Genomic DNA, 23,372 nt, shown 5'->3' on the forward strand with positions numbered 1-23,372 from the left:
AAACACAACATTCGCCAAGAAATCAACGCACAAAGACCAACGCCACCACCAAAATACGCCACCTTACCTTATGTCGGAGGTGTCAGCGAAACCATCGCTCGAATCCTGAAAAAAGCGGGTCTCCAGATCGCGCACAAGCCCACAAACATGTTGCGCTTTGCCTACCTGTTCCCAAAGATCGGCCGCGGAGAGAAAAACCCAAGGCATTGTCTACAAAATTCCATGCACCGACTGCGACGCAAGCTACATCGGCGAAACCAAAAATTTCAAAGAAAGAATTCGGTAACATAATACCGACGTCCACAAATTCGCAAGAAAACGCAATCCAGTAGCCGAACATTCCGAGGACTCCGATTATAGAAACAACTTCGAAGAAATCCGCATTCTCGGAGCCGAAACAAATTACCTAAAAAGGCTCTTACTGGAATCCTGGCATATCCAAACCACCCGAACAACATCACGGAAGGAAACCTGCCCCCAGTATATGCCCAGGGACTTCGCTCTTTAACGCAACGAAAAAAAGTCGCCAATCACTACCTCTCTCCAGTGCGCCAGCGTGACTAACAGTCTAAACCCCCTTCCTCTCCCCCACGCCTTTCGCATCACAGCTCTCGTTCCTTTGACCCCCCCCCCCCCCCTCCCCTCCATACTTAAAAGACGCTAGCTACTGCCCTCAGTCACCCCTGATGAAGGAGCCGAGTTGGTTTCGAAACGCTGGGTTAAAGTTAAAGTTTTTGGCTGGAGATGTGCAGTTTATTATAAGCAAGAAGGGTAAACGAAGACTGCGCAGGGGATAGGAATCGCCGTCGTCGAATTCGTCCACGATCACCGCGCAGCGAGGATCGTCGGTACATACTGTAGTGTTTATGCCTGGCACTCCTTCCGACAATCTCATCCACATGAACACGCAAGCCACGTACGTCAGTGTTCCCAGACACTCGTGTCCTGGCAACAATTAAACACGCAAGGATCAACCGTTATAGCAAAGAAGTCACGGAGCGGAAAGCGCTAAATTATCTGAGCGAGATCAAAACTCTGGGCGCCAACAGCGTTCGTTCCCGTGTTGTTCAGGGCAGCGGCACCACGGTAGGCGTCATTTAAGACTTCGACGTGGTCATATGCTACTCTAACCTGCCCATTGTGATCCGACTAGATACCGATGGCGCACCAATAGTGTTAGCTCGCTGATAGTGCTGAGGACAAAGTGCGTCAAGTTCACTTTCCAAGGGAACTGCATTCACACGTACGTGAACTCTGGGAACTTCCGGCACGTGTTTAGGCCTTTCATCCCGATGATTCTCCAGTGCCGTAAAGGCATGATCTTCGGAAACGTGAGTAGTGTGTGCAATTTCTCGATCGTGGGCCCACAGTGTTCTCGGCTACACAGCTCCATTGGTTGCCTGGCAATAGTGCTGAAGTGTGCCAAATGCCGCGGTGGTCATGCGGCGCCTCAAAATATTGTCCTCGCCTGAAAAGGGAAGGCACGATGCTTAAACAAATGACAAGATACAATTGCACACCCGAAGAGGCCGCTGCTGAAGAGCGACGACATCGTCACCCTCGTCAAGGGTCTTCTAAGAGTGCATGGCCGTAGGGAATTAGGATCCGAGAATTTCTTCAACTTGACCTCTCCTCCGCATAGCACTCTAAGAAACGAGAGCCATATAACTTGCCGCCTATGCAGGGACATTGGGCTGGGCTATTCCTGCCGGAGCTACGCACATCGGCAGACACCAAGCAGCCATTGCGCCGCCAAAAGTCCCGAGTCTATCGCTAGAAGCACAATGCCCAAGCCTGGTCCGAGGGCGGGACCAGCAAGTTACTTGGCCACCCCTCCTAAAGCAGTGCTCACTCTGTGATGAAACAGTCGCAGCGTGCTGAGTCTACTGTTGGACGGGCACTAGGCCAGGCACCAATGCAAGTCGAGCATGAATGCAGTGCTGAAGACTCGTCAACACCATGCGTCGACTGCTTTTGAGACGTTACGCTACAGCTGCACAAAATGCACTGCAGGTGCTTGATATCTTTAGCTGAGTCCTCGCAGCTCTCCAGCAGCTCCCACAATAGCTTTTCCAGTCTCATCGCTGCGGGAAGTGTGGATATCTCACTTTGTCATCCACATTATCAACCGTAATGGCAAGCAGGGTTTCTTCATGGTGGAACCCCTGCGCTGCGTGTTTAGGAATGAAAGGCGGTCATTTGTTCTACTGAGTTCATAGCGCTCGGCAGCCGTTGTGGTGTCCAGGCTACAGCTGTGGCGTTCTGTGAATTTTATCGTGTGCGTCATTGTCTCGTCTGCTTGCTACGATTCGCAATTCTCTACTTCCTGTTCTCTTTCTTCACCCTCATCTCTCACCTCCAGTGCAGCTTAGCGACCGGAACATCCTTCAGGTCAACCTCCCTGCTATTCCTCTACCACACCTCTCTCAGGCGTCCTGCGGCGAGTCTTCTGTAGAAGTTCTTATAGCGCGCTTTTTTTAATCCGCACGGGCTTTATTATTCAAATGAATTATATATGCGTGTTTCAGTAAATTTTTGTCGGCTCGTTATCCTTGCATGGTTCGACTTTTTGTGATAATCATAATATTGCGATACCATAAGAGGTCCCGTTCACAGAAAAGGCTGCCGTCCGTCCAACCAAGTCAAGAGGGCAGGTCGGCAAGGTTGTCAACATGTGTTCAACTCATCTGTATTCAGCCGTCTCAAAGCGTCCAGCCCAGTGGGCTGTGGGTAAGCTGCCCACGATGACACGTGGCAAGGAAATTATTTAAACAGCCTGCCGCTGCGCATTACCTCATTGGTCGAAGGGTAGACTGCGTCGAGAAGAGCTCTCTGTGCAAAATTAAGCCTGACGGGAGCTCGCAAAGACAAAACCTGAGCCCCGAAAGCCCCACCGGTGGCTGTTTTATAGAGCCACCTGCCGGGGCTGTGGCGCATCGCTCATCCGCTTTACCATGCACTGAGCCAGTAGCGGTACGAGGACAGCCCGCGTTCTGTGAAATTACGAAAAGGAAAAATACTTGCACGGGAAGGATCTCTAATGGCTTCGCATTGTCCTCGCAAGGGTAGGTTAAGCGCCGCCTATGTTTTAACGCATTAGCGCTGAAGGTCCGTTGCCCTGAAAATCCGGCGTCGGCGTTGTCGGCGTCGCCTTTGTCGACGTTGCGAACGAGAAATTAAGAGTATAACTCTGCCAAGTGATGTCCAGAGAGAAACATAGACAGCAAGAGGGCCACCTAGGCCACGTGACCTTGCGGCCTCGTCATAACTTCCCCACCGGATTATCAGCAAGCTTCCCACAGTGGCAGGTGGCTTTTCAACTAATGAGCTCTCATTAGGAAAGAGTAGCCTGGGCCGCAGAAGGCCCACTGCTCGACTACTGATCCGGAGTTGCAGGGTTCGAACCCGACCTGCGATTTTACGGAGGCAAAACGCTAAGGCGCCCGTGTGCTGTGCGATGTCAGTGCACGTTAAAGATCCCCAGGTGGTCGAAATTAATCCGGAGCCCTCAAATACGGCACCTCTTTCTTCCTTTCTTCTTTCTCTCCCTCCTTTATACCTTCCTTTACGGCGCGGTTCAGGTGTCCAACGATATGTGGGACAGATACTGCGCCATTTCCTTTCCCCCAAAACTAATTATAATAATTATTATTAACTACGGCGTCTCAGTTTAAGAGCTCTTCACGGCGGCGTCGCAGTTTCAATCTGTGACGTGATCTGCTGGTCAGGTTAATTTTGTAGGTTAGGAAGTTTTACGGCGACCGTTACGACCTTCCAGCTTTCTTTTTAATCCGTAAGCATTAAAATCTCCATTATCGGAAAAAGTGTTCGGTATTGACTGCGGTGTGTGCTGCCTGTTGAGAGGAGGCAAGACAGAGAGAGGGAGAGGGAAGCAGAAAAGGGAGGCGGCGGGCTATGTGGAGAAAAGGCAAGTCAATGAAAGCCGACAGGCAAACCACGTGGTCGGGGTAAGGAGTTTTCCAATGTGATTGTCACCCGCCGCCGTCAGATTGGCTCACTAATGCTAACGCGTAGTCTGCGGCCTGAGTCGCAACGGTCGTCCGTGACATTTATTGTTTCTGGTTCATGAAGTTTGGAAGTGCACCTATACAGCGTATAAAGCAGTCTGCGAACAAATATGACGCACATGTACGCATGGTTGTGCAGAGGCTGCTATCTTCCCAGAGTAAGGAAAAAAAATCGCCTTCAAGAACGAAATGACTTAGTACGATTGCTCAAGGCTAATTCTTCCGTAAAAGCAACCGAGCATGGCTTCGCGCATAGCGCATCTTAAAAAGCCTAGTTTGTTTACTACGCTCAGCCTCGCTCAGAATAATATGGGCCACGCTTTGGAGGTCAAAATCTTCTGACGCATTACCTACGAATACTTAACGAATGGGTGACGCGTATTGAAGTGAAATTTATTTTTTTGCATGAAAAACCAGCAATCACTGCTATTTCTGTTATGCAAAGCTACCGTGCAGATTGAACGCGGAAGCGTGGCGCATTTTATTCTGCCCGCGGCTATACCTGAAGCCTTCGGTAGAGCATCATAATTTTCGTATTCCTACGCTTTTGATGCGGTGGACCATGGCTCATTCTTTATCTGTGTACATATTAACAATAGGTTGGATAATTGACTTCGGATGTTTACATTTAAGATACCAATTTTCAATTATAAATAGAGCTAATTCTGCTTCTTCTGGGGTATAAAATCATACCTGAAGAATACTACATCTAGCGTGTGATTATTCACCGATGATTCTTTGTTCATAGGGAAGTGAAAATAGCCAATTTCCACTTCCTTTACAGCACGGTCTTGATACAGTGCACCAGTTGCACGAACAGTGGATTATAGAACTAACTTTCAGAAAACATTGTACATGTGAAAATAACAGAAAAGCACGTACCTCACTATGCCTGCGATATGAACTGGCGCTTATTGAAAACTGGTACTGAATAAAATCCTTTAGGCGTGGTCCTTCAAAACTGGATTGCATTGGGGTGTTGCGAAAGGTCTGCTAAGGCTGGAAAATGTTTTCCTTTTCTGCGTCGTAATGCTGAGATGTTCCCTTAAAATTCCAAGTATTTAATGCAGATAAATTAGTCCTCTACTGGGAAGTTACTTGCACAGCGTGAAACGCTCCAACAAGTGTTGAAAAACTATATTAGAAGAGATCAGACGCAGCCGCTATCTATGTGTGAGGAAATTACAGCAAGCTAACGCATGCTAGAGTCCAACAAGTATTTGAATGGCAGCCTTTTAGAGGGAGGAAAAAGTTAACGTTCATAAATGTTTCTGATATTTAATATAATACAATTGGCTTTCGAAAACAAAAATTGTTTTTTCAGCTACCCTTGGTCATGACGATAAAGTAGGCGGATACAGATCTAGATGTTTGATATGATTTGCCCAGATCCTCCTACTTCCATGCGCTGTTCCAGAATTCGCTGCTCTGTTTTCTTTTTGCGTTAATTTTACTCGTAAACAGGTGTTTGTGTCGCTATTGTTATTGCTTTTTTTCTTACGTTTTGTAAGGCCTTCTTTCCTGTTTATTGTAAAGGCTTATAAGGCATTGTGAGCAAATAAATAAATACCTTTATGACTACCAGGAAAATCAGGCCAATCAGACTAATATCCAAAGACTGCTTATCAGTGGTTAATAATAGCCGTTAGAGTCTTGCTCGACAACTGCATTAAGTCGGGCACGTCACTCAATGATACTGGTCGAGGTAATAGGCGTCACAAGCCAGGCAACCGAGGAACAAATGCGCCAGATGCATGAAACAGTAGCAAAGGAAAGATAAGGAATACGTAGAGGCACGGTGCATGCAACGCTCTCAGTAAGCGAGAGATACTACGAGCGTATATGCTGAGCAACAACGGACAGTTTGTTTTAATTTTTTGGGACGCAATGAGTACAGATTTTTAAAATGGTGATTAATATGCACAGACCCTGCTCCGATCCGCCTCCGAGTTCCTTCACAAAGCCACCTACGGACACGCCATCATCGAGGTACCCATGACGTGGCCGAAGAGAAGGAGCGCACGGGCACTTTCGTCGAGCGCCTTCTACAGGAGTGACGTGCGCGTCGACATGCCCGAGGAGCAGCACGGAGACAAGCCGTTCACAAAACATAAGAAATCGTGCGGCGAGGCGGGAGAGTTCATCTACCTCACTCCCGGATTTCTGGCCACACTTGACAAGTCTGCGGGTAAGAGATGGCTTAAGCCAGGTATAGCGAGTAATTGCCTGCAGAATATTTTCGTTTTTATTTATTTTACGGTGACAGCCATTACTACAAAGGAAGTCCAGCGGAGGCACCTCTTTCCGCGTAACAGCATCCTGATGAGGGAACGATGAGGAAACATTTTTATTGTACTGCACGTTTCAATCGGAGGACCGATTTTTTCAAGAATGATCACACAGTGCATCGGTGCGTGTTCTTATAGCATGAGACTTGACAAACAAGGCTTAAAAAGAAGAGAAATAAAGAAAAGAAAAAGGGGGCGGGAGAAAACACAACAGACACCACTGCCATATTAGGGAAGCAAAGTGGCGCGTCGCGTACCCATGAACACACACACGCACACGCACACACACACACGCACACGCACACACACACACACACACACACACACACACACACACACACACACACACACACACACACACACACACACACACACACACACACACACACACACACACACACGCACGCACACTCGCGCACGCGCACGAGGTGATAGAGGGAGGCCGGGCTGGGTGGGCACGCGGCTACGCGGAATGAGTTTAACGGCTGATGGAAACAACTAGCCGAAACTGACATGCAACAGCGGTATGACCGCAGATGACTCAGTCGGTGGTGGTACTTTGTCTATTACGGTTGGAATTTTCTTTGGTTTCTGCCATCGAACGAGACGATAGGGTGCCATGGTATTCGTTGATGCCCTTATGCACTGTGTTAAATCTGAAAATGAAGTATGATTCATGTTGTTCGCGTTTCCGAGTGTTTTTAAAACTACTTTGCAATATCTTTAAGTTTATCAAGCTCGTAAATTTTCGCGGAGGTGTCTCGAAAGTGGGAGGCCAGAGAGAGATTGAGTGTGTGAGCGGTGGTTATTAAATCTTAATCTGAATCAATTGTCTGGCTAATGTATTGCATTTGACATTTGCCACACTTGAACATGTAAACAACATTACTGGAATCGCAATTTATGCCCCCTGGGATAACATGTTTGAAATCAGAACGGGTACTTTTAGCCAGTATTGGGGTTTGCATGTGTTTACAAACTTGGCATCTCTTATTTCCGCACCGTGTGCAGCCCACTGGCCTCGATTTATTAACCGTTGAATGCGCAGGGTGGTTTTCTAAATTTCTGCGCCTTTTTTATGTTCCCTGGGGAACCAATTGAAAAATTTTTGAGAGCTGCAAACTTTGTTGTGTGATGTTAAATTGTTTTTTTAAGGATTTTTTTTAATATTCGGGAGGTTGTCTGTTAACGTCAGCACTAGATTATAGCGATGTGGTTTTGGCGGGGATTACGCATTGATGTGATTAATATTTGTAACTTCCGCCCTTTTATTGGCATCGTTGATGATAAAAGACGGGTAGCGCTGTTTCGTTAGAACTTCGCACCTGTATTTAGCATTTCTTGAAAATATTCTGATCGAGAGCAAATGCGTTTGAATCGGATAGCCTGTGAGTTTGGAATTGAAGTTTTGCAATGGCGTGGGTGGCAACTGTTGAAATGAAGGTACTGTTGTTTGTCTGTGGATTTATTATAAACGCTAGTGATTAATACACCCCGTTCAACACGAACGAGCAGATCAAGGAAGTTAATGCTGATAGTTGAGTAGCTGTGTGTGAAAGAGGTATGAATATATGTTGCTGAATGAGGTGAATAACTGAATTAGCTCTTCCTCTTTTTCTGTCCAAATTATGAATATGTCATCGCGAAAACGTTTGTAAAAAGCCGGTTCGGTTGGATGTGAGGAAGCCTGATTCAATTTTGTTCATAAATATATTGCCGTAATTTGGTGCAATGTTTCTGCCCTTAGCCGTACTATTAGTTTGAAGATAATGTGAGTGGTTGAATTGGAAAGTGTTAAGTTTAAGGACCAAATTTTCAAGCGTCTCGATAGCACTTGGACTGGGAGAGTCTAGGATCCTGTGTTCTTTATACGCAACGACCATGGCCTGGATTCCGTCGTGATGTGGGCTGTTAGTGTAAAGTGACACCACGTCCAAGGTAACTAGGAAAGTGCCATGAAGGAATGTGACATCGGATAATTCTCTCAGGAAATAGTATCTCGTACGTACGATGGATGTTTCGGAGGTATATGTTTGATAGGAGAATCGATGTATACGTAGATCGGTTCCTTCAGTGTGCCAACACCAGAAAAAATAGGTCTCCCCGGATGGTTCTTTTGTGTATTTCCAGAAGCATGTAAAAGCGCCACGTGGATGCATTTTTTGGTGTCAGCGCCTTACTTATTCTCCATGATAATTCACCTTCATCGGTTAGTTTATTGAGAGGTTTTTCAATGATATTCTGGTGTTTAGAGGTGGGGTCTGATGATAGTTCTTTATAGAATTTTGAGTCGTTGAGCTCGCGGTTGGCCTCCTGAATATAATCATCTTTGTCCAAAACAACTATACCTTCAACCTTGTCGGCGGGTTCAGTGACGACGACGGTTCGTTTCCTAAGTGAGTAAGGCGTTACGTTTCTTCTTTGGGAAGTTGGGTGGGCCAGATTTTCGTGTCCCGAATGCCGGAAGTATGTCCTTTTGTACCGTTTTTGTATATAGGTCTTGATATTTATCTCTGCCAGTTTTGAGTGTCCACTGTTCCTGAGCTTTCGGGCACCGAGCAATATTTTTGGCTTGGTTTGTGGAAAAATTATTCCCGTAGTCTAAGTGTTCGGGAAAAGTCATCGAGATCCTTGAGTAATTGGTATTCATTATACTGGCCATTATTTGGGCAGAATTTTAGGCCACGGGGCAAAAAGGGACTTTTCATCGTGAGCGAGTTGTGAGCTTGATAGGTTGATAATGTTTTCCGGAAGGTGTGGCTCTCCAGCTGTTCGGTCTTATGTGGTTGCATGTTCGTTTACCGTTTCGTTATTATTGTCGGGTGAGGATATGTGCGTTGCTAGTAGTAATACTATTGTGCGCTCCATACCTGCCTCAACTACAATGCCATCACGAGATAATTTTCGAAGTTCCTTCGTCCAAATTTGCTTAATTTTCCTCAACTGAAAGACCTCAAGCTCATTTGTCTCGCATTCTGAGAGTACCATGTTGTGACGCGACCGCCTCTCCTCGAGTGTTATTGATGCTAATGTCTGTTAAAAGCGCACAATTGTTTTTTTCAGGAGGTGTAAAGAACCCTTAAATAGTTCTTTGCTCCATGCTTCTCGATTGTATTCTGAAAGGATACTCATGGATGGGGATAGAGATACGAAAAGTCCCTTCGGTACAGTTTCTGATTTAAGATATATGAAGAGATTTTATGTGGAGCTCGTGCCTGATTAGCTTGTCAATAAATTTTCTTAAACTTAAAAAAAATCCTAGAGCGTGTGAGATTAGCAGAAGGAAAAATGGTGGGTGCGTGAGCCTGGTCGGCCTGTCATTTTTGCTTTAAATTCAGCCTTTGGGCTGAGCCACAGCGTTGTCTGAGGTCATACCTTTGTTTCGGCGTGGCGACCTCGTGCCCGAAGTTCTGCTGGGAGACGGAAGCTTGTTGTGAGCCTAGTGTTGGTTCTGTTGCTGTTGACGTGAAGGTGACATCGGATAATTCTCTCAGGAAATATCTCGTACACTAACATCCCACATCACGACGGAATCCAGTCCATGGTCGGAGCCTCTAAAGAACACAGAATCCTAGACCCTCCGAGTCCAAGTGCTATCAAGGCACTTGCAAATTCGGGCGCTAAACTTAACACTTTCCAATTCAACATCTCATATTATCTTCAAACGAGTGGTATAACTAAGGGAACAAAAATTGCACCAAATTACGGCAGCATATTCATGAACAAAATTGAATCATACTTCTTTTCCTCTTATTTAACCAAACAGGATCTTTACAAACGTTTTCTTGATGGCATATTCATAATTTGGACAGAAACAGAAAACTTTATCAAGTTCCAAGAATTTGCTTCCGAATGGCGAGTTTCTGCAATGACCAGCTTTTCTCTGTACTACCTTGTGGGTGTCCAACGATAATTATTTCTAGTCAGTGCAAATGGCCAGTCGACGGACACGTCACATCATCCTGCAGCCATGGACATTATCCAAAGCTCGTACATTCTTCTTCGTCTTCGTCAATAGTCAAGGGTACTGGGCGGTTCTCGATCTCTTGTTACCTCAAATTCGACAAGCGCTAGTGTGAGAACGATCGATAAATTATCGACCAGCCGGAGCGCTGGAGTTCTCAAGAAGCTCATGACAGCGATCAGTCGTTAACTGCTAGAATCGATCTGTAGAATGTACACTCATTTAAAACTTTTCTAAATGCATCTTAATACTAGTCAGCGCAGCGTTTATGGCATGCAACGTATTCTCCATCATTGGTTCTATTTCTCGATGCATGTCTCCCAGCATGTCAATGCGCGTCCTTTTGGCACTTTGAGAGGCGTACGGTGGGGGTTTCGATAGTTCTGTGCAGTTCTTCAATAAGGTATGAGCGGCTCGCCTCGTGTGTGTTCTTCCCCCAGCGTCGCCCACCGGCAGCTGGCGTGCATGGCCACGGACTGGTTCGCCGACCCAAGATCCTGGTGCTGGACGAGGCCATGTCGCAGATGGACGGCGACACGGACCGACTCATCCAGACCACGCTGCGCATGTGCTTCTCCAACTGCACGCCTCTCGCCATCGCTCACCGCGTCCACACCGTCCTGGACAACGACAAGTACGCCCCAAGTGGCACAGGGTGGTGCGGCGCAAGGGCGTAGTCCTAAACAGCGTGGCACAGCGTGGAAAGCTCAGCGAGACATAGCCTGGCATGGCATGGCATGAAATGGCGTCGAAAACATGGCTCAGTAGAGAGTGAATGATATGATGTGATAGGGTATGGAGTGGCATGGCATGGCATTACACGATGCGACACACCAAGACCTGATGTGATATACATGGCGTGACTTGGCCTATACGAGGACAAAGAATGACACGGTGGTATGGTGGGCGAGTGAGGTTTGTGAAGTTTGCGGACGTAGGATGCTAACCGACGGCTCAAAGCGGACTTAATTGGACAGATACGGGACAGTCCTTAGTTATGCAGTGCATGCTTTTGCTCTGTTGATTAAGAGATGATAGTATTGAGGATAGGGGCGGCAGTATTGCCAAAAAAGAACACTAAGCATGTTAAAATTTAAACAACTTAGCACAAAACACAACTAAGCAGCACGGTTCAGAGACCGTGTGGTATTACTTGCGTAGCTTTCTTTCGTATTGATTTGGCTTAACTCAAATGGCTCTCATTGCAATTATTACGTGGTTTAAAAAAGGGTGACACGGCTGAGCTTATGTAGGGGTACAGTTGTAACTTACTCGACAAGCAGTGTTGTATTCGGTGTCTTTATTAATACCTGTAGCATTTGTTCTATAGTATTCACAGATTTTATCTCATGTGGCATAGCAACGAAGCATGCATCGTGAACCGTACTGCCCAAAGCCGATCAGTTTTTCTATCGTGTTTTTTGTTACGTATTTTCTTTTCGCAATCAAGAGCGTATTTTTCATGACGCTCAAGTTGAGGGGTCTCAATATTGAGGTGTCACATTTATCAGTTCACTTGGGATGATTATGAGCTTAGACCTGGGTTGTCACATCGTCATCCGCGAGCAAAGTAACAGAAGCTGCATTATAAATGACGTTTGGATTATACTTTATTCCACGAGCATATAATTTTGAATTTTTTTATTGAACGACATTCTTCGATGAAATTTACTCGCGCATGCGCTGTGGTTTCCTACCTTCGTTTATTTAGCTCGCTTCAGTATTTATGTGACCCCGTGCGTGAATTAAATTCAGTTGCCAGTTAGCGCTGCGTCCTTTCACTCTCATTTCCCCACCTCTTTTTTTGTGATTAAAAAGTTGCTCATCGATGTGAGCCTTCAACTAGCCCAAGAAGCAAGGTTGTGGATGAAGGCATCTTTCCGATGGTCGTAGCGTAAACTAGAAACTTTTCTGTTCTAAGCACGTAAAAAATGAAATACGTCTCGTTCAATATATTTCATGCCTCGACCTGAAACAAAAAGAACTGAAATACTGTGATGAAGTTTGCTTCACTTCTAGCTGACCTTTCGTGACGTGCTTCACTATATACAAATTCCATAATGCCGCCAATATCATTGACGTAGGTCTCATCTTCCCCCAAGCCATGCCTAGAGCCGCGGCCGTTCTGTTTATTCCCTGTTTTTTCTTCTCAGAGTAAACTGTGGACAGCAAAGAATATTTTTCATAGCACTTTTTCTCTCATAGTACAGAGTGCAGTCGCGAGAATTAATTTGTTTCATTGTTACGCGCCTCTAGAGGCTGCGAAGTTTGTTCACAGGTTAAGAGTTTCTAATGCGAAGGCATTTCTTGCCTCATGAGTGGCGAGGGCAGGATTCGTCACCAGGGGCTGTAAACAGGAAGTGTGGACAGGGCGTGTCCTTATGACCTGTCGATCATTCAGAATAGTGTAGCTACGATTTGTAATGATTAGTAGTGATTTACAGAAAGTTTAGATAACTGAATTACCAAACAGAATAACGAATTGAATAATAAGGCAATTATTCTCTCTAACTATTCCGAGTAATTTACGAAATTATTGAATTATAGCAATTCCTCCAGAATTGAACGAACAATGAAATAATGAAATGAATTGAATAATAGGTAATGAAACTAATTATTAACGACTACTCATTAAATACGACACGTAGTAATAATTTAAAAATGAAATTATAAATAATTGATTATTTATTTTAATTAATTACCTCAGTATTTATTTGTCACCCATCATTAATTTCCTAAGTAACAGAGGAGGCAACGGTACTCGCAATGCTTTCGCATTTCGACTCGTAAGGAGACTTTTATACGTTTAATTTTTTTTACCGCCTCACTTTCCATCCAGGATCCTCGTGATGGCCGATGGCGAGGTGGCCGAGTTCGGTCCCACAAAGGAGCTCCTGGGAGACCCCACGTCGCTCTTCCACGACATCGCAAGGGACGCGGGCGTCATTCCACCCAACGGAATCACCTCGCCCGAAGCGGCGTTCCCGGCGGTGCGACCAAGCTCGAGCTTCGTGGCAGCCCGGATTCTCAACAGTGTACCACACGCTTAATTGCGGGGCCGATCACGTGGCCGAGAGATGCCTGCCTACCTCCTACGGAGCACCGTGCTGCAGAACACGAAGACGCCGATGTAGTATACCCGGTGTGAGGCAAGGTTGAAAAGGCCGGTGTGCTGAACTTTGAGCGCACGGTCAAGGGTTGCCCAAGCTCCCCACCTAAAGCCTCCCAAAAACAGCACCCCTCATTACCCCATGGCATTGCTTTGCCATGCAAAGCTTCGCTGATGTCTCTAAAGCATTGTGAGCGTCCATAGCTCGGAACTGGCACGTGGTTAGCGTGCTGAGTACATAATGTACCTGGGTGAATACATTGAGCATGACGCGTCGTACTTAAATAAAGATGTTTTTTTCTGCAACCGATAACTGTTTCCAGATGCTTTGGTGTGGTGCAGTCAAGACAATTCTCTCGTCGCGTCTCTTCTACCCCCTTGTTTTGTTGATACGTGCCATCAGCGTGCGACTACGCATAAGAAATTTGCTGATGAAATTATGCGCGGAATGTAAGGCCACCCGTGGGGCGTGGAAGTCGCAGAGTATCTGTACCACGTACCTCCGGCTATGAAAGCGTCCCTCCTATGCACAGGACTTACGACGCTTAAATTAATGCTCTCTTCCACGTCATAAATGCGGCATTGAGCCACCCTGGGAAATGTTTTAGAAAAGATGACGTGCGCTCTACAAATAGAAGAGACCGCCGAGTTACGGACGCTGACGGCTGGACGGTGCTGACGTGTTCTTTCTGGTGCTTGGCTTCGAGCTCAACTGTGGTGTCCTGTAGGTGCCTACGTGGTCATCTCTGGTGAGGCCGTTCTGTGTGGGGGATTTGGCCAGGTCTCAGGTTAGGTCTGTAGGCCAGGTTAATGTGCATTTGAGGGTGCGTTTGGCTCAGTTATGTCGCTGACCTCCCCGGGTGGAGGGACGGCAACCTGGTTTGCCAGCTTGCCCACCCAAAGCTTGCCGCTAGAAAATTTTCGTAAAAATGGAATTGACATCATCCCTGTGGCTCTCGTGCCGATCGGTGAGGGAACGATCAAGATGAAAAGCCCCAAGGTCCTTCAGCAGGAGCTAAGATCTCACTACCCACTACCTCCAGATCTCTGAGGTGCGACCGTTCGGCCGGAGAGGCATTGCTTGCAGGTCCGCTGACATTGATTGTGTCACAGACCTGCTCCAGTGCAAAATATTTCAGTCCTTAGCGGTTAAAGCCTTCATCCCGGAACAGCTCGCATGTTCCAAAGGTATTGTTCGTGGCGTGGACCCAGCATCTTCCCCGCAGGATATACTGAAGGACTTTCAGGATGCAGGTGTGGGGGTTCTTTCTGTCTACCGGTGCAGTAAAGAATTCAATGGTGTGCGTGTTGCGACAGAGTCAGTTATCACTACGTTTGCTGGTTCCTCCTGTCCTTCTGAACTCAAGGTTTGGCCGATAGTGTATCGTGTGGACCCTCTGCAGCCCCGTCCTCTTCAGTGCAACAACTGTTGGCGTTTCGGTCACAGTGGTAAAGCGTGTAAGTCGGCGACCCGCTGCCGGGTTTGTGGAGAAGGGCATTCAGATGACAGCTGCGCCTCTGATCAGCCCCAGTGTTGCCTATGCAAGGGCAACCACTCAGCTGATGATGTCAACTGCTCGAAACGAGCCGACGAACAAAGCCTGCTCGATATCATTCAAGCGAAACGATGTTCGAGAGCAGATGCTTATGCACTTCTGGATCGGAGGGATAATACATATGCCAGCCGTGCGCGAAGCTCTGTTGCTGATATACCGTCAAGTTTGACTACTTCAATAGTGTCCTCAGTAGAACAGGCTCTTTCTGTGGTGGTCGAGCGAATGCTGGGCAGTTTCACCGAGGCTCTATCTCAACTTGTTGCTGGCCAATCTCTGCCTACTGAATCACATGTTTCGGCGGCTACGCCGGCATCACTCCCGAGTGCTGCTAGTAAGAGTCATTCCATGTCGCCTCCTACCATGCCCCAAGTACCGCCTGCCAACAGCGCTCCTGACAGTGTCGCCCACGTAGATCCTTGTAGCATGGACGTTGAAATGCTCACCACTTCCCAGAAGCGTCGAGCTTCTTCCTCACCCTCGAAGTCAGCTGTTCCGCAAGTCAAAGCAAAGAAAGGACCCCCCAAATTAATTCCCCAGACTGATGTGCTGAAGGAGGCTGTTGATGCCTCTTTAACCAGTCAATAATCATGGCGGGTCTAAAAGTTATGCAGTGGAATTGTCGCTCCGTACTTTCTTCTTTACCGGATCTTGAATTACTTCTTCATAAACATAGTCCAGATATTGTGATTTTACAAGAAACGTGGCTCTCTCCACTTAAATCATTCACATTTAAAAAATTTCGAGTTTTCAGGGTCGATCGCGTTAATGGCAGGGGTGGTGGGTTAATAACTATGATCTCTACGAAAATATGTCACCGGGCATCAATCTCGCAGACAGTTATGCGCCCTGACTGTGAGTTGTTGGCGGTTGAAATCTCCCTTCCACAGTGCACCAAAGTCACTATTGCTAACGTCTACTTCCCAATCGGTGTTCACAGGACAGACTGTTTGGACACCTTACTGAGCGGCGCAAACAGCACAGTCATCGCAGGAGATTTTAATTCGCACCACAGTGCCTGGGATAGTCGCTCTGACTCCTGCGGCCAGCTTCTGTGGTCCTGGATGTCAATGAATGCAGTGCGCTGCTGTAATTCCGGAGCAGTAACCTTTATGCGTGGAGGATCCCGTTCGATCATAGATTTAACATTAGCATCTCGTGGGGTTGGCGTATCTGCATGGTCAACTGAAGAATCAGGTACATCTAGTGACCACTTTCCAATAACCTTTTCTATTATATCCTCGCCTATCAGAAAAGGTGGTGCAACCATGAAATTTCTAAACCACATTATGTACAAAAAATTGATATCTGCCTCACTCCCCTCCATAGTTAGCTCAGGTCGAGCACAAAGAGCTCAGCGGACAATTACCTTTCTGCAAGATGCTGCTGAGAGTTCTGTATTCTCGGTGTGCACTACTGCTCCTGCCAGACAGCCGTCTCCTTGGTGGACGGAGGAGTGTGAGAAAGCTTATCGTCGTAGAAAAGCAGCCTGGAAAAGCCTTTCCTATAATCAGAGCCCAGCTAATTGGATAAATTTTAAGTTCTCTGCATGTTTCAAAAGAACTGTTAAAAAGGCAAAGGAGGATTATAATCAAAATTTAAACACGTATCTCTCAAAACCCCAGAATAAGAAGGCTCTCTATAGATTCATGGCGCAGAATAACAGCTCTCCGGCCTCCAATCGCATTAGGTCAATGGTAATGTCTCCGCAGGAGGCTAAGCAAAACCTTGAACGCATCGAGCAGGGGCTGGCCTTACGTTTCCAGGTACAGAAAGCAGAACCTTTGCACACTCTCACCCCCAGCTCGGACTATCCTGAGGTCGACGTGTCGGAGCTCCTGCAAATTGTTTCCTCGATGCACTCTGCTGCTCCGGGATCTGACGGGATTACTGTGGGCATGTTAAAGATTTTAGCGCACGACTTTCCAACTCACCTTCTAGATATTGTAAATGCCTCATTGGAAACCTCTTGGATTCCTCACAGTTGGAAAATTGCAAAAATAATTTTACATTTAAAAAATGCAGACAATGAATTTCAATTAGACAATATTCGGCCGATTGCTTTAACCTCAAATTTAGTAAAGCTAATAGAAAGAGTAGTACACAATCGCCTCACAAAGCATGTTCATCATATTAACGGCCTCAGCCCCGCACAGATTGGCTTTCGTCGCGGTTGTTCCATATGGTCCGCGCATGTTGATCTCGAGAGCCGAATACGACTCTCAATGCGCCAGAGAGAAGTTTCGGCCTTGGTGACGCTTGACGTTGCGAAGGCCTATGACAGCGTGGAGCACACAGTCCTCATTAACAAGCTTGCTCAACTACAACCACCGCATTACCTCTACGCCTGGATTTGTGAATTTCTAAAAGATAGATTTTTCTTCTGTACAGACGGATCTTTTTGTTCTAATACCTATGGTCAATCAAGAGGTGTGCCGCAAGGCTCTGTTCTTTCTCCGCTGCTTTTCAACATATTAGTTCGGGACATCCCCATTCATCCTAACGTTACAGTTTATGTATACGCAGATGATATAGCATTTTTCGCATCAGCAAAAGATATTCATGTGCTCTACGGGTATTTGCAGGCATATCTGAATGCTCTTGAAGTCTGTTTGGACCAAATCAATTTATCACTTAATGTCAGCAAATGCGGCGTGCTGGTATTTCCACCCGACGCTCCTATGTACATCTCGCTAGCCTACCGCTCCACTCCAATTCCGCAGGTGGAGTCGGTTAAATACCTAGGTGTTACTTATGACCAAAATTTGGACTGGCGACACCATATTAAGAATAATGTTATTAAAGGGGAACGTGCACTGGGCCGTTTGACCCGAGTTGGCAATAAAAAGTTTGGCACGCGTCGTGACACGCTACTGTTGCTCTATAAGGCTTATATGAGACCGATTCTGGAATTTGGTTGCCCCTTGTTCTCTGGTAGCGCGAACTACAAGCTGCAGCCATTAGCCTTACTGGAAAGACGTGCCCTACGGCTATGCCTCGGGCTCCCAAAATCAGCTTCCAACGCTGTCCTTTATCTGGAAGCGCGTATCCCCAACCTCTATTCCCGCTTCCAACTTCTAACAGTGCGTACTTTCCTCAAGTCTTTTGACCCGGCCCCAGGCGTTAGTATTCCAATTTTTGTATCCCAACCACACCTTTTTTGACTAATCACTGGCCACGTTATCAGCTTCCGCAAGTTAGGTTCACGCAGAATCTGTTAGCTCCGTTTCAGGTTGATCTGATCTCCTTGCAACGAGTTGCTGACACGCAGGCTGATCCCGTCTTCTATTACGACTTTATTTTCCCGTCCCATGCGAAGCATATGCCCGCACATACCCTAAATGGTCTTCTTTCTGAACACCTACAGAATTTTCCACATCATACTGTTCTCTCCACTGATGCCTCCGGCAGCTGTGAGAAGGCGGCGATTGGCATATATTCGCAGGATCTAGATTGGAGCTACTCCGTTCGTATCCCTGATTATACCCCTATATTCTTCGCAGAGTTTTTGGCCATTGGTTTGGCTCTTCTCAAAATTCCCAGACATGTCGCACGGGTTCTTATTCTCACAGACTGCCTTTCAGTTATTGTCTCTCTCCAAAATTCGGAAAAATCTTTCTTGACTCGTTCACTTAGGTTTTTTGTTCCGAGCACAGTGCGCGAGATCCGTTTGGTCTGGGTACCTGGGCATTCAGGCGTCTATTTTAACGAGGTGGCTGATTTATTGGCAAGGTCAGCTCTCAGCGCACCTGTAATATATCCCGTCCCTCACCTCATTCTGTTAGCAGCTTCACGTTTCCAGCGGTTCCAACATATTTCAGCCACTTTGAGTGATTCGTTGCTGAATACCGTGGACTTTCAACACCTAAAGTACCCATGGAATATCCGGTGGTGTAAGTCAAGGCTTTGTGAAGTGTCCATGACGCTCCTGCGATGTAGAATCCCTCACTTAAACTTGTACTTATGCAGGTGCGGGTTCGCTGCGACAAACTTTTGTGTATCATGTGGGCAAGTTGAATCAATCGATCATTTTCTCCTCTCTTGCCGGCGGTTCGCGGTTCAGAGAAAGCAATATCTGGAGATTCCTCTTTCGAGACTAGGACTGCCTCTGTCTCTTACAGTTCTTCTATCGTTCGGTGCGAGTGCCAAGGGATTCCCGTTAAGCAGTGTATGCGGCTACCTTCACGATTACATAAGTGCAACTAATCGATTATCTTGTTAGCTATACACAAAATTCTTTCTAATGTCCAAAAAAGGCTAGATTGATTCTATTCCGGATGACTCATACCTCTTGAATTCATTTTATTTTTCCCAATTTTTTTTTTACCTTGATTCAGTCTTCTGACGTTTCCTTCCCCGCGCAAATGCTTCATTGGCATTCTACCCTATACCTTGGCCAATCCCCCCCACGTGGGTATGTGCCATATTACTTGAGGAGAAGAAGAAGAAGAAGAAGAAATATTGGGCACCCTGTTGTGTTCTGAATGGCTTTCCACGTATCCCTTGGGTACTAAGGACCGAGATGCGGAACGATTGCTCCCAAACAAAATCTCCGGTATAGATGGCAAGAGAGGACGCCTAACTTTGCTAATATAACACAGCAATCAAAACTGAATTTTGCTGTACTGCATGCAAAGCAAGGTTGCCTTCCTTCTGAGCACTGACAGCAACAAAATTTCCGCCACGAACAAGTGGAACTCTGACAACCCACATGCTCGAAAGAGATTGTCACCATAGAGTGCATATAATTTAGGAACATTTAAAGTTTCTAACGTGATATTTTTGTCCGCCGTGAGAGTTGCAGTCCTCATTGCCACATCGAACCAATTTCAATGTTGGCCCTACTTCGTGTATTGTATCTTACAAATTTGAAAATTTACAGCGCGGAAAACGGGGACTTTAAAGGTATAAAACACAGGACAAGCGCTGACTCTCAACTAAAGTTTAATGACAGCAAACAGGCAAATATAAGCGAACAGGCAACAACCAAACATTAAAACCACAAGGCACGTGCACTATGTTGGGTAAAGATAGGCGACCCTACAATAGCCCAAATAACCCAAAAATAGCACGACTGTCCTCCCACACGAGCGGAGGCGCTGCTCAAGACACATTAACGGCGATTCTGTCAACAGAACGAGCTGCGCACAACAACAAGAGCTTCAGTTGTCAACATGGAGAACTGTAAAGTACTCTAAGGGTCCACGTATCCTTCGACAGGCCACCGTAACGTAAAAAAAATTTTCTCGTGCTCCTTCAAAGTGAAAAAGTAGAATCAATAGCACCGCTGAAACGGCCCCAATCTTTTATAAGGGCGCCGACGCACAAGCCCCACTAGATCACAGACCAGAGCCTACCTATTGCCGCGAGTACTGGGAATCTGGTCCATATGTGCCTGGGGTTCAAGCCCACGTGGTTCAGTATATTCAGAAGCCATTCGTTGAGCTCGCAGCGCAGATTTGCTACTTGTGACGGCAACGCCCCTGCCGTTTACTTAGAAGAAACTCTCATGTGCAAAACTCATTCTCAAGAGAACAGCAACTGCTCCAGCCACCACTTCTGCAATTAAATGTGTATTCATTTATTGCAGATGGAACGATATGAGGGACTTCTTCCTCGGTAAGACAGCACCACATTGGTTTCATAGTGCTTCGCGACTGGCGTCTATCGCGGTCATCCATTAGCACGTGCTATTGTTACTGGGCGCTGCTGTGCCATGATGGCTATATGTGTCAGGGAGCCTGTAGTCTCCATAACATGCTCACCTGTGGTGTAATAAAATGCCCGTTGTCACGTTGTGATAAAGGCGAGCAGTTCGGGAGGAGACAGACAGACATGCATCTAAGTCCAACACTGTTGATTAGAGAGAACGTGCTCACTAAGATAAACTGACCTCGGTGGCGACGATAGCAGCCAGCGCACTGTGCTGTTGTCAAAGGTCACAATCACCGCCGATCCCGGACGTGCCCAATTTGAAGGCTACGAACAACATTCGGAAAGGAAATGGCGCGGTATCTGTCTCATATATCGTTGGACACCCGAACCGCGCCGCAAGGGAAGAGATAAAGGAGGGACTGAAAGAAGAAAGGAAGAAAGAGTTGCCGTAGTGGAGGGCTCCGGAATAATTTCGATCCCCTGGGGATATTTAAGGTGCACTGCCATTGCACAGCACACGGGCGCCTTAGCGTTTTTCCTCTATAAAAACGCAGCAGCCGCGGTCGGGTTCGAACCCGGGAACTCCGGATTAGTAGCCGAACACCTACCCACTGAGCCATCGCGGTGGGTGCGCAGTTAAACCCCGGCTTTGAGGGTGGTCGGGATCGTGTTCACGCTGAAAAAAATTAGCGCAGTTAAATCCCGGCTAATTTTTTTCAGCGTGAACACGATCCTGACCACGCTCAACGCGTGCAGCATACTGCCGTCGTCCTGCTCGCCAAGCTACCCCACCGCCGAAGTGATTGTCCCAGGCGTGAGTTTACATCGCTGTGTGACCTTCCATGGGGGCTCAGCTTTTTACAAGATAAATAGTTTGAGTTCGTGATTCTAATGCGTTTATTTTTAATTCGATGTTATTTAGGCCGTCGTCTTGCAAAAACATCAAATTTCATTATAACGAAATTTCCAGATTGGTCGAGACGGCCATGGCCTCAACAGAACCGCCAAAATTTAAAAATCTGAGGGCTACAATGATTGAGTAGGTTCCATTTGATTATCATGTGGAATTATACTAACCCTACCTACTCCACTTTAATCAACGCTCTAATACATCTTATTCTACGCAATTTAATTCCAATTAATTCGCATAATCCACCCCTGCTCAACTAATATACCTTAATCACACCCACTAATTCCTACTAGTCAACATTAATTCATTTTTTGGGGCGGGATCTACCAATTTGCGAATAATCATGGAACTGATGTTGATCTGACAACAGCCTGAACTGAAACGTCACGTGCGAGAAAGGAGCTTATGCTGGTCAATTATACGCTTATCTCTTTTCCTTCCACTAAGAAGGACATTCAGATTGAGTAAAAATCGGGTAGACACACTTAAGACTGCTTACGGTTGGGAAGACCGAAATCAATATTCGACCGCCCTGCATGAAGAGCAAGCCTCCTCTGGAGGAGAAAACCCCGTGCATATCTTAGAACGCCGAAGCATTTCAAAACAAGACAGTATTTAGACTCACCGAAGGGTGTCGCTTCGTATCGTCTAAGACAGAATTAACCGAACAGCCGCATCGGTGGCTGGAGCGGGCTCGCAGCCGATCGCAGTACGATCTCTGGCATTGCCCGCTGCTAACCGGCTCCGAGTGTAAACTGCCTGGCTTTAGCAGCGTTAGTCTTCACCCTCCTTCCTTGGAAGATAAGGAGTAAACGAATGGCATTTGCGACAAGCTGTTTTGCGCCTTCGGAGCACTGTCATACTGAGCGAGAGCGCAGGCTTACGTCAGCCAGTTAGCACAGGCAGCACTGGAGATCGCAACGCCGCCTCTCGGCTGCGAGCCCGCTCCGTCCGCCGACGCGACTGCTCGGATAATTTTTGCGAATACGGTATGAGGAACCCCCGTTGCAAAGGTGGCACTGCAATGGTTTCGCTCGGTGACTCAAAATTGATTTTGTCAGCCGCTTGGGCCGCTGTGAACGCAAGAACACATTATGCACGATTAGATACCCGCATTTGGCTGACAGCATTCACTGCCTAGCTTCTCTCGGCGTAGCCCAGATAGCTGACGCACGGCACGTGCTCCTTCGACAGAGCGCGGAGGCTCACGCCAATAAGCGCCTGAAGGCGGCGCGGAAAAGTACTAATAGTACTACCCAAAACTTCTTGCTCTTCTCGCTAGGCAGTGTGTTATGACGCTGCAATCAGCACCGCAGCGCCAGTTCCCCATACATTACGCCTGCCGGCGTTGGTTTCACTGTTTTGCTCCCGAAATTCGAGCAACGGACCCGCTGTCTGCCTCCTTGCCGTGCCGTCAGCGGACGTTAAGGCCTGCCGGTCAGTGACCGCGGGGGAAGGCGAAAGTCGAAGGAAATGGCCCTGGTACCTTTGCGTTAGGGCTTGCGCCAACGAGACATGGTCAGTGAGACAGCGACTATAAACGAATCCAAATTTTCGTTCTCAAAAAAGCATGTAGTACAAGTGTATTCTTTTCGGAATTTTGTGACGCAAATATATTTGTTTAAAAACTCAGGAGTTTTCTTCTTACCAGTACTATTTCGCAAGTAATGATGGCGGGGTATTTTAGGCGTTTTTTTCATGAGGGCTGCAGTGTTTACCGTAATTTGATTTTTCTTTATGAGGGCTAGATTTTCAAGCAAAATATTGAAAATAACAGCCAATATTTCTTAAAAGGTGGTGCTGTATTACAAAGAGAAAACATGCCTTCTATAAATATTGATTTTTGGTTTCACTACCATTTTCTG

General features: G+C 46.6%; 1 protein-coding gene across 1 annotated transcript; it reads left to right on the plus strand.

Annotated features, from left to right (window-relative positions):
* The first annotated feature begins 6,157 nt into the window (after positions 1-6,157).
* LOC144108783 (ATP-binding cassette sub-family C member 2-like) lies at positions 6,158-13,498 on the plus strand. The gene is made up of 3 exons (XM_077641962.1): positions 6,158-6,216; positions 10,721-10,914; positions 13,120-13,498. The coding sequence occupies exons 2-3, from the start codon at positions 10,796-10,798 to the stop codon at positions 13,328-13,330; spliced, it is 330 nt and encodes a 109-aa protein (XP_077498088.1). The 5' UTR covers positions 6,158-6,216; positions 10,721-10,795; the 3' UTR covers positions 13,331-13,498.
* The last annotated feature ends 9,874 nt before the right edge of the window (positions 13,499-23,372 follow it).

This window comes from Amblyomma americanum, chromosome 10 (assembly GCF_052857255.1).
Source record: "Amblyomma americanum isolate KBUSLIRL-KWMA chromosome 10, ASM5285725v1, whole genome shotgun sequence".
Classification (NCBI taxonomy): Eukaryota; Metazoa; Arthropoda; class Arachnida; order Ixodida; family Ixodidae; genus Amblyomma; species Amblyomma americanum.